The 11,563-nt window shown below is 36.5% G+C and overlaps 1 protein-coding gene across 2 annotated transcripts in view; it reads left to right on the plus strand.

The window, feature by feature from the left end:
- The window catches only part of SLC15A2 (solute carrier family 15 member 2), a 36,564-nt gene extending 25,727 nt beyond the window's left edge, over nucleotides 1-10,837 (plus strand). For both annotated transcript variants that reach the window (XM_025475686.3, XM_025475695.3), the window contains 5 exons: nucleotides 554-664; nucleotides 1,130-1,226; nucleotides 8,526-8,672; nucleotides 9,266-9,370; nucleotides 9,721-10,837. In XM_025475686.3, the coding sequence (XP_025331471.1) occupies nucleotides 554-664; nucleotides 1,130-1,226; nucleotides 8,526-8,672; nucleotides 9,266-9,370; nucleotides 9,721-9,897 (637 nt within the window). In that variant the 3' untranslated portion in view covers nucleotides 9,898-10,837. The remainder of the gene's footprint in view (nucleotides 1-553; nucleotides 665-1,129; nucleotides 1,227-8,525; nucleotides 8,673-9,265; nucleotides 9,371-9,720) is intronic.
- Nucleotides 10,838-11,563: the final 726 nt, after the last annotated feature.

Here is an 11,563-nt window from a genome sequence, read left to right on the forward strand (position 1 = left end):
GAAACAGGTCCAGGTGACTAAAAAGATCATTCTAGAAGAGTCAGGATTGTCTGCAGATTCCAAAATGAGCCTACTAAGGACTGGGAGTCTAAGTTTTATATAAGTCAAATCAGACTTCATTTATAAGAGGATACAGTATCATTTTTAGGTAAATACTGGTATATATTTTTTGTTTGTATACATAATTATTTTTCTTAGTGGAGTCTCCATTGATGAATCCCACCATTATAAGAGGGAAAGAAATTGGATGCACCTAAGCCGGATTAGCGAGAAAACAGACTTCCATGGGTGATCATGATAATGTCCATCCTAGCTAGAGATGATGCGAGGGTGTGGCAGATGGAAAACTAATACCTCGGGAAAGATAAAGTGAAGGATAACTAAGACTACTGATTATTTCTTACATTTGAGTTCATTTATTCATCCACTTAACAATATATATCATATACATTTTGCGTGCCCAAAACCATTCTAGTTACTGGGGATATAGGGGTAAACAGGTGTCCCTATTTGTGAGGGTTTGTCTGATATGTAACAATGTCTCTACCCTTAGGTTTGTTAATACTTTACATAAGGAGATCAACATCTCCCTGGGTACAGATGTCTCCCTCAGTGTTGGTGAAGACTATGGTGTGTCTGCTTACACAACTGTACAAAGTGGAGAGTAAGAGCATTATCCTGGTGGAGATTTTATTTTTATCAACAATTGTTCTTAAATGTTTTCTCTCCATATAGATAGGGGGATTAGGTATATCTCAGCTAATTTTGAGTATACTCAGGTTCACTGTTTTGTACTGTTCTACTAATTCATAAGACTTGGAGGAGAAAATTTTTTATGAGTTAAATAAGAAAACTTAGGGCCTGAAATCCACAAAAGATGATGATTTGTGCCTATTTTATTTAGATTTAAAGTGTAAAAAAATACTAATAGGTAATGAAGAACTCAGATCAGTGGCAGAAAAACCTGGCATAAAAATAATCCACTCCTAGAGACTTCTCTTTAAAGAGAAATGTTGGCTTTGATGCTTGACTCACCCTGAGTAGAAAGATGAGATCAGCTTTCCCCCTGGAGATGGGAGTGCTTTTCTAGGTTGTGGTGTTTATTCTAATTAAAATTGTCCTGTTCCAGATACCCTGTGGTACATTGTAGAACAGAAGATAAGGACTTTTCACTGAATATGGGTCTACTAGAGTCTGGTGCAGCATATCTGTTTGTTATTATTAATGTAAGTAGCTCATGGCCACCCCTGCTCTCTCCTTCCATATAACTATATTTATATCTATGTATCTATATCTGCATCCGAATTTATCCTATAATCACATACTTATTTCTAGTGTAAAGTGATAAGTTCTATCATGACTTTAGAAAGCCTACTAAGGTCTCTAGAAGGGACGTTAAAATACATAACATTGGCAGTAGGCATATAATAGAAATATAGAATGATATAATATGTGGCCTTTTGTGTCTGGATTCTTTCATTTGGTATATTTTTCAAGGTTCATTCATATTGTAGCATGTATCAGTGCTTCTATTGATATTGGTACTACCAAAAAATATTCTGTTTCTTGGCACTACCAAATAATACTCTACTGTATACATGTAACATGTTTTATTTGTCGATTCATCACTTAATGGACATTTGGGTTGTTTCTGCCTTTTCACTATTATAAATAATGTTGTTAAGAACATTCGAGTACAAGTTTTTGTGTGGCCATGTGTTTTCACCTCTCTTGGACATATACCTAAGGAGTGGAATTGCCGGGTCACATGGTAATTCTATGTTTAAACATTTGAGGAACCATTAGAAACTTTTCCAAAATGAATTCCATTTTACATTCCCATCAATAGTATATGAAAGTTACAGTTTCTCCACATCTTCACCAATGCTTGTTTTTTTGTTTTTTTGTTTTTTTTTCATCCTAGTAGGTATGAAATGGTAGCTCAATGTAGTCTTGACATGTATTTTCCTAACAGCTTCTGATGTTGAACATCTTTTCATGTACTTATTGGCCATTAGCATACCTGCTTTGGAGAAATGTCTATTCAGGTCCTTCACCAAATTTCTAATTGGATTCTTTATTATTGAGTTATAAGCATTCTTTGTATTTTTTAGATATGATTTAAAAATATTTCCCCATTCAGTAGGTTATTTTTTTAACTTTCTTGATGGTGTCCATTGAAGCACAAACATTTTTAATTTTTATGATATTCAGTTTATTTTTCTTTGGTGCTTGTGCTTTTGATGTCATATCTAAGAAACTGTTGCCGAATCCAAAGTCATGAGGATTTATACCTATGTTTTCTTCTAAGATCTTCATAGTTTTAGCACCTATTTTTAGGTCTTTAATCCATTTTGAGTTAATTTTTGCATATGGTATGAATTAGGGAGTTAACTTTTTTCTTTTGTATGTGAATATTCAGTTGTCCCAGCACATTTTGTTGAAAAGACTGTTTTTCTCCCATTAAATGGCCTTGGTGCTCTTGTCAAAAATCAGTTGACCATAAATGTGAGGGCTTATTTCTAGACTCTATTCTATTTCATTGATCTATATGTCTGTTCTTGTGCTAGTACCATACTGTCTTAATTGTTGTTACTTTGCAGAAAATTTCAAAATCAGGAAATATAGGTCCTTCAACTTTATTCTTCATTTTCAAGATTGGTTTGGCTACTATGGGCCCCATGGATTTCCATTTTTGGGTCAGCTTAGAATCAGAAACCAGCTGGGATTTTGATAGAGATTGCATTAGATATGTAGGTGATTTTGATGAATATTGCTATCTTAACAATATTAAGTCTTCTGATCAGTGAATATGAGATTTCTTCCCATTTATTTAGATCTTCTTTAAGACTTAATTTTTTTCAATAATGTTTGTAGTTTTTAGACTATAGATTTTACATTTACTTTGTTAAAATTTATGCATAAGCATTTTATTCTTTATGATCCTATTGGGGTTTTTTGTTGTTTTTGTTTTAGACAGATAGGAGTGGGGAGGGGCAGAGGGAGAATCCCAAACAGGCTCCACACCCAGTCCGGTGCAGAGCCTGACATGGGGCTGAATCTCACAACCCTGAGATCATGACCTGAGCCAAAATGAGAGTGGGACACTTAACCAACTGAGCCACCTAAGTGCCTCATGATGCTATGGTTAATGGAATCATTTCTCTAATTTCATTTTTGGATTATTCATTGCAAGTATATAGAGAAACAATTGATTTTGTATGTTGATCTTATATCTTGCAAACTTACTGAATTCATTTATTGGTTTTTTAGTTTGTATTAGTTTTATAGTTTTTTTAGTGGACCCCTTGGGACTTTCTGCATACAAGACCATATCATCGGTATAGAGATAGCTTTACTTCTTCCTTTTCTTTTTTTATATTTTATTTAAATTCAATTTACCAACGTATGGTATAACACCCAGTGCTCATGTCATCATGTACTCTCCTTAATGCCTGTCACCCAGTTACCCTATCCCCCCACCCACTTCCCATTCTGCAACCCTTTATTTGTTTCCCAGAGTTAGGAGCCTCTCATGATTTATCTTCCTCTCTAATTTTTTGCCACTCAGTTTCCCCCCTTCCCTTATGGTCCCTTTCACTATTTCTTACATGCAGCCTTTATCATTAGGTATGTTAGTTTGGGGTTTTTCATAGATATCATTTATTTTTATCTTATTTTATTTAAATTCAATTAATTAACATATAATATATCATTAGTTTCCAATGTAGAGTTCAGTTATTTATCAATTGCATATAACACCCAATGCTTGTTACATCATGCCCCCTGCTTAATGCCCATAGACATAATTCAGTAGGCTAAGTTCCCTTCTATTTCTAGTTTGTTGAGGTTTTTGTTTGTTTGTTTTTTACCATGAAAAGGGGCTGAGTTTTGTTAAATGCTTTTTCTATGTATGTCTATTGAGATAATTATGTGGTTTTTGTCCTTTATTCTATTGATATGGTATATTACCTTAATTAATGTTCAGATGATGAAACAATCCAGTAGTAGTTTTCCAGTGCTGCTATAACAAGGTGCCACAGATGGGGTGGCTTAAAAATAGAAGTTTATTGTTTCACAGTCATGAAAGCAAGAAGTCTAAGACAAAGGTGTTGGTAGGACTGATTCCTTCTGAGGGCTGTGAAGAAGAATTTTTTCCACGCTTTTCCCTTAGCTGTGAAGAAGAATCTTTTCCATGCTTTTCCCCTAGCTTCTAGTGGCTTTTTGGCAACATTTGGTATTCTTTAATGTATAGAAGAATCACCATAGTCTCACCTTCATCATCATATGGAATTCTTCTTGTATGCTTGCTGTGTCCAGTTTGCTGCTTTTTTACCAAGATACCAATTATATTGGATTAAGGCCCACCCAAATGCCCCCATTTTAACATGACTAATTATATCTGCAACAACCTTATATCCAAATAAGGTCACATTCTCAGTTAGAACTAAGAGTTAGGACTTCAACATGTGAATCTTAAGGGGACGCAATTCAACCCATAATACTTGTATTCCTGGTGTTTTTCCACTTTTCATTTGTTCTGTCTTTTGTAAGCTACTCCAGATAGAAGTCCTATATATTGTTTCTGAATACCAGTATCTAATAAGCATTTAGAGTAGAGATCATCAGTTGGAGTCCAGGGTCCAGTGTTTTCCATAGTCCTGTTTTGTTTGGCCTGGACACTACTGAAAAAAGTAATAATAATCACCATTATTTGACAATACTTAAAATTCAGGAGATATCACCTAAGAAGCTGAATTCTTAACATTCCTTAAAAACAAAATCAGAAGATTTAATAACAGATTTTACCATGTCAATTGACTGGTGCTGTAGTGGCTTTTCACTTTAGATGGGGCCTGTGCTATCCACTTTACCACAGCCCCCATCATTCCTATTCAGCCTGCTTCATTTACCTAATTATCTGCCTGTGAGCATTTGAGTATTTGACCTTGATTTAGAAGTTCAAGTCATGGTCTCCCCTTAGCCTAAGAAAATGCAAACATACACCTGTGTATTATTCACAATATCATCTGAAGCAAAATTTACCTTCCTATTTTGAACCCAATGTCCCTTTGACTCAGAGGATCAAGAACATTTGGATATCAAAGAGTTTTGATTTCAAGGACTTCTGATCTTGATGCTTTAACTACCATTTTAATTACATTATATTTTAGATATTACACCTACTACCTAATAATAGTTTCATTCCAATAAATATATATAATTTTAGAATTTTTATCCTATTTATAACAAATGTTAGTAGACATAGCCTATATAAAATAAAGCCAACTATAGCTAAAAACCTGCATAGCAAAAGTACTTCTAGAAAAACCAATAAAGGTTTTAGAATCATGTATATTTGGTAACATTAGTAACAACAAAAAAAAATTGATCCTGAAAAAATCCTTTTGACTAAAATTCTGCGGAAAAAATTGCCTCTTTTTGACATAATTTTAATGTGTAAGATCTGAGTTAAAAAATAATGGCCAGTAAATAGAATTAAAAATAGCAGGCAGTATTTGATATGGATTTTTCAAAACTGATCAACAAAATCTTTAATGTACCCTGATGAACACGGATGCAAAAATTCTCAACAAGATACTAGCCTATAGGATCCAACAATACATTAAGAAAATTATTCACCATGACCAAGTAAGATTTATTCCCGGGACACAAGGCAGTTCAACACTCGTAAAACAATGTGATTCATCATATCAGCAAAAGAAAAACCAAGATCCATATGATCCTCTCATTAGATGCAGAGAAAGCATTTGACAAAATACAGCATCCATTCCTGATCAAAACTCTTCAGAGTGTAGGGATGGAACATTCCTCAACATCTTAAAAGCCATCTATGAAAAGTCCACAGCAAATATAATTCTCAATGGGGAAGCACTGGGAGCCTTTCCCCTAAGATCAGGAACAAGACAGGGATGTCCACTCTCACCACTGCTATTCAACATAGTACTGGAAGTCCTAGCCTCAGCATTCAGACAACAAAAGACATTAAAGGCATTCAAATTGGCAAAGAAGAAGTCAAACTCTCCCTCTTCGCTGATGACATGATACTCTACATAGAAAACCCAAAAGCCTCCACCCCAAGATTGCTAGAACTCATACAGCAATTTGGCAGCGTGGCAGGATACAAAATCAATGCCCAGAAGTCAGTGGCATTTCTATACACTAACAATGAGACTGAAGAAAGAGAAATTAAGGAGTCAATCCCATTTACAATTGCACCCAAAAGCATAAGATACCTAGGAATAAACCTAACCAAAGAGGTAAAGGATCTATACCCTTAAAACTATAGAACACTTCTGAAAGAAATTGAGGAAGACACAAAGAGATGGAAAAATATCCCATGCTCATGGATTGGCAGAATTAATATTGTGAAAATGTCAATGTTACCCAGGGCAATTTACACGTTTAATGCAATCCCTATCAAAATACCATGGACTTTCTTCAGAGAGCTAGAACAAATTATTTTAAGATTTGTGTGGAATCAGAAAAGACCCCGAATAGCCAGGGGAATTTTAAAAAAGAAAACCATAGCTGGGGGCATCACAATGCCAGATTTCAGGTTGTACTACAAAGCTGTGGTCATCAAGACAGTGTGGTACTGGCACAAAAACAGACACAGATCAATGGAACAGAATAGAGAATACAGAAGGGCACCCTCAACTTTATGGTCAACTAATATTCGATAAAGGAGGAAAGACTATCCACTGGAAGAAAGACAGTCTCTTCAATAAATGGTGCTGGGAAAATTGGACATCCACATGCAGAAGAATGAAACTAGACCACTCTCTTTCACCACACACAGAGATAAACTCAAAATGGATGAAAGATCTAAATGTGACACAAGATTCCATCAAAATCCTAGAGGAGAACACAGGCAACACCCTTTTTGAACTCGGCCACAGTAACTTCTTGCAAGATACGTCCATGAAGGCAAAAGAAACAAAAGCAAAAATGAACTATTGGGACTTCATCAAGATAAGAAGCTTTTGCACAGCAAAGGATACAGTCAAAAAAAACTAAAAGACAACCTACAGAATGGGAGAAGATATTTGCAAATGACGTATCAGATAAGGGGCTAGTTTCCAAGATCTATAAAGAACTTATTAAACTCAACACCAAAGAAACAAACAATCCAATCATGAAATGGGCAAAAGACATGAACAGAAATCTCACAGAGGAAGACATAGACGTGGCCAACACGCACATGAGAAAATGCTCTGCATCACTTGCCATCCGGGAAATACAAATCAAAACCACAATGAGATCCCACCTCACACCATTGAGAATGGGGAAAATTAACAGGCAGGAAACCACAAATGTTGGAGAGGATGCGGAGAAAAGGGAATCCTCTTACACTGTTGGTGGGAATATGAACTGGTGCAGCCACTCTGGAAAACTGTGTGGAGGTTCCTCAAAGAGTTAAAAATAGACCTGCCCTACGACCTAGCAATTGCACTGTTGGCGATTTACCCCAAAGACACAGATGCAATGAAACGCCAGGACACCTGCACCCCGATGTTTCTAGCAGCAATGTCCACAATAGCCAAACTGTGGAAGGAGCCTGGGTGTCCATCGAAAGATGAATGGATAAAGAAGATGTGGTCTATGTATACAATGGAATATTACTCAGCCATTAGAAATGACAAATACCCACCATTTGCTTCAACATGGATGGAATGGAGGGTATTATGCTGAGTGAAATGAGTCAATCGGAGAAGGACAAACATTATATGTTCTCATTCATTTGGGGAATATAAATAATAGTGAAAGGGAATAGAAGGGAAGGGAGAAGAAATGGGTAGGAAATATCAGAAAGGGAGACAGAACATAAAGACTCCTAACTCTGGGAAACGAACTAGGGGTGGTGGAAGGGGAGGAGGGCGGGGGGGTGGGGGTGAATGGGTGACGGGCACTGAGGGGGGCACTTGACAGGATGAGCACTGGGTGTTATTCTGTATGTTGGCAAATTGAACACCAATAAAAAATAAATTTATTATTAAAAAAATCTTTTATGTAAAGTTTACCAAGAAAATAATTCATTTTGTAAAAAGTAATTTTAGTAAAATAAAAATTTTAATAGAAAATGTTAAAAATAGTTAAATTGTACTTACATTGAAAATTAAGCAAGGAATTAAACTTTTCTCAAGAATGTGCTTCCTGAAAATTCATTATGTTTATGTAATTCAGAAGTCATTTTAGATTTAAAATGTTGGCCAGGTTCAAAATACCTATGGATCAAAAGGTGGAAATCCCAACTACAATATCAAAATATTCTGGTCTGCCATTTAAGAACTGTGTCAATAATGGTATCTGATTGACTGAAGCCAGTTGGTGAGTGCAAGTTTTACCAAAAGGAATTTCAAAAACTGAAATTGTATAGAATTTTCTCAATCTCTTAAAGGATGCAAATACAAAGAGAGGATGGGTATAAGATCATAGAATGCTGTAGGTCAGAAATATTTACTTGAGACTACTAATAAGCCCTTCTTCTTTTCCTCACTAAGAGTACCAACCAGGATCCTCAGGCCTGGAAGATGGAAGACATTCCAGCCAACAAACTGTCCATTGCATGGCAGCTACCACAATATGCCCTGGTTACAGCTGGGGAGGTCATGTTCTCTGTCACAGGACTTGAGTTTTCTTATTCCCAGGTAGGTTTTTGCAAGTGAAAAGTGGATGTGAATATATTTCTCAGAGAAAGATGAGTTTTAAGCCTAGCAATGCCTTAGATAGATATGTGATCCTGGCCAAGACCTCTATATTTTTTGGCCTTGGATTCCTTGTATATGACCCTGAACCAAGAGTCATCTTGAATCCCAGGATCATGGCAGTACAGCATAGTAGCTGATGCTGTTTGGGACCTAGGAAAGGGTTACTTTAAGAATAAGGACTGTGGAGTTAAACTGCCCATGTTCAAATTTTGATGGTACAACTTACTGTGTAAACTTGAGCAAGTTAATTATCTCTCCAATGCTATTTTTCTTCATGTGTAAAGTAAGAATACTGATGCACTTTATCTCTTAGGGTATAATGAAGATTACATAATGAATTAAAATATTCAATTAAGAGGTCCACCTTATTATTGCTGTTAACATTATTATCTCCCCTTGAATCAACATGATAGCTAAAGTTAGGGGTGGGGGGAGTTCAAATTTGGAAACTTTTGTGGGAGAAGTTTTCTGGATAGATGCATGGGTTATAGTGTTAGGGAGTTTGTTTACTCACAAACCTATGTCCTCTTTAGGCTCCCTCTAGCATGAAATCTGTACTACAGGCAGCCTGGTTGTTGACAGTTGCAGTTGGGAATATTATCGTGCTTGTTGTGGCACAGTTCAGTGGCCTGGTACAGGTATGGATCTGATGGAATCAGGAGTTTGTGTCTACCTAAGATTTCCCCTCCAATTTCCTTTCCTCCATCTTCCCCCCATCTCTTTGCACCCCACATTCCCCACTCAGTGCTGTGGTGTGAGATGAGTTAGATAAATATAGACTTTGCCAAGTATATATATATATAAGAGTGACAATAATGACCACCATAGGCCCATATGAGGAGAGGCCAGTCAAGTCATTCTTCTTTTAACAAACCTCTGCCTACATTGGCGACCCTGAGTCAGTTTACTCCCTAGTCCTCATCCTATGAAGATCCATTTAGTTTCAGATTTCTTCATATTCTTCTCTTATATTTATTTCTTCCTGCAGTGGGCTGAATTCATTTTGTTCTCCTGTCTCCTGCTGGTCGTCTGCCTGGTCTTCTCCATCATGGGCTACTACTATGTTCCTATACAGCCGCAGGATTTACAGGAGCCAGCAGATAAGCAGATTCCCCACATCCAAGGGAATATAATCAACTTGGAGACCAAGAAGACAAAACTATAATAGCTCCCTGGACTCTTCCAAAACCCCAGTTCCTGGCTTTGGTCTTGGTCATCACCCATCCTAAGGCATTTTTTTCTCCTACTTGGTTAGGGAAGAGAAGTAGCATCATATCTGAGCCGATCTCCCCCACTTTTCTCTCATGATAGAGGCAGTTCTAGGCCTGGATATTCCAGTACATTAATAAGCAAGTCCCCTGAGACTCTATGTCTTCCCAACAATTACTAAACTCTGCAAATGTTGTGTAGTATTGCTGAAGCAGGCCTAGCATCTCTAAATGGCCATTAAAAACACAAAAAGTAAAATTGAAATTAGTCTCTGGGGTTATGCAAAGTTATGTGGGAATCCCTTTACTTGCCATTTAGAACTAATGAGTCCACTTTTTGAGGGGTTTAGGGGAAAAATTGCAGAATAACAGAAATGGTTTCTTCATAAATAACATATTTGTATTATTCACTAGGACCTCAAGAATTGGTATGTATGGCGTGATCTGGTTCAGAACCTGGCCTGTCAGCTATATACGTTTCATAAAACCATAGAAATTTTTTCAGTACTGATGGTAGAAAACAAATGACATTTTATTAATACACAGAAGAAATATATCTTTCTGATAATTACAGTATTTTATCTACTAACCCAACACCCCTTTCTTCACACTGATAGATCTTTGGAAACCAAATTAAATGTAGTATGCATGGTTCTGGAAAACAAAAACAGGTATAAGTTGGAGAAATCTTGTTGAGTCTTCTTTAGTGCACATTCTTCTTAGGGACTACAGTGTTTCAGCTGGATTATGCCTTCCTGTGGACAGTTGTATGGACACTAATTATAATTTGCCAGCCATGCCTTTTCAATGTTGTTGGGCCAGCCTTTTCTAATTATGACATCATTTCTTACTTATTGTAACTGATATTTAATAACAACAATATTTTTATGAATCCAATTTCCTTTTTTTATTATTACGCTCGTCAGCCTCAAAGTAGTGGGTCTGCCTTGATAAATTTTTCCTGTTTTACTCTTACCATAACTGTAATTTCTTTTTCCAAGTTTTTATTTTACTTCCAATTAGTTTATATACAGTATAATACTAGTTTCCAGTATAGAAATTTAGTGATTCATCACTTACATACAATACCCAGTGCTCATCACAAGTGCACTCCTTAATCCCCATCACCTATTTAACCCATCCTCCTGCTCACCTTTCCTCTGGTAACCATCAGTTTGTTCTTTTTTTATTTTTTTAATTTTTTTTAATTTTTATTTATTTATGATAGTCACAGAGAGAGAAAGAGAGAGAGGCAGAGACATAGGCAGAGGGAGAAGCAGGCTCCATGCACCGGGAGCCCGATGTGGGATTCGATCCCGGGTCTCCAGGATCGCACCCTGGGCCAAAGGCGGGCGCCAAACCGCTGCGCCACCCAGGGATCCCCAGTTTGTTCTTTATAGTTAATTGTATGCTTCTTGGATTGCCTCTCTTCCCCCACCCCACCCATCATGTTCATCTGTTTTATTTCTTAAATTCCACATGAGTGAAATCCTATGGTATTTGTCTTTTTCTTAAAGATTTATTTCATTTACCATAACACATTCTAGCTCCATTCATGCTGTTTCAAATGGCAATATTTAGTTCTTTTTATGGCTGAATAATATTCCATTATATAGGGCAGCC

This window comes from Canis lupus, chromosome 33, assembly GCF_003254725.2.
Source record: "Canis lupus dingo isolate Sandy chromosome 33, ASM325472v2, whole genome shotgun sequence".
NCBI lineage: Eukaryota > Metazoa > Chordata > Mammalia > Carnivora > Canidae > Canis > Canis lupus.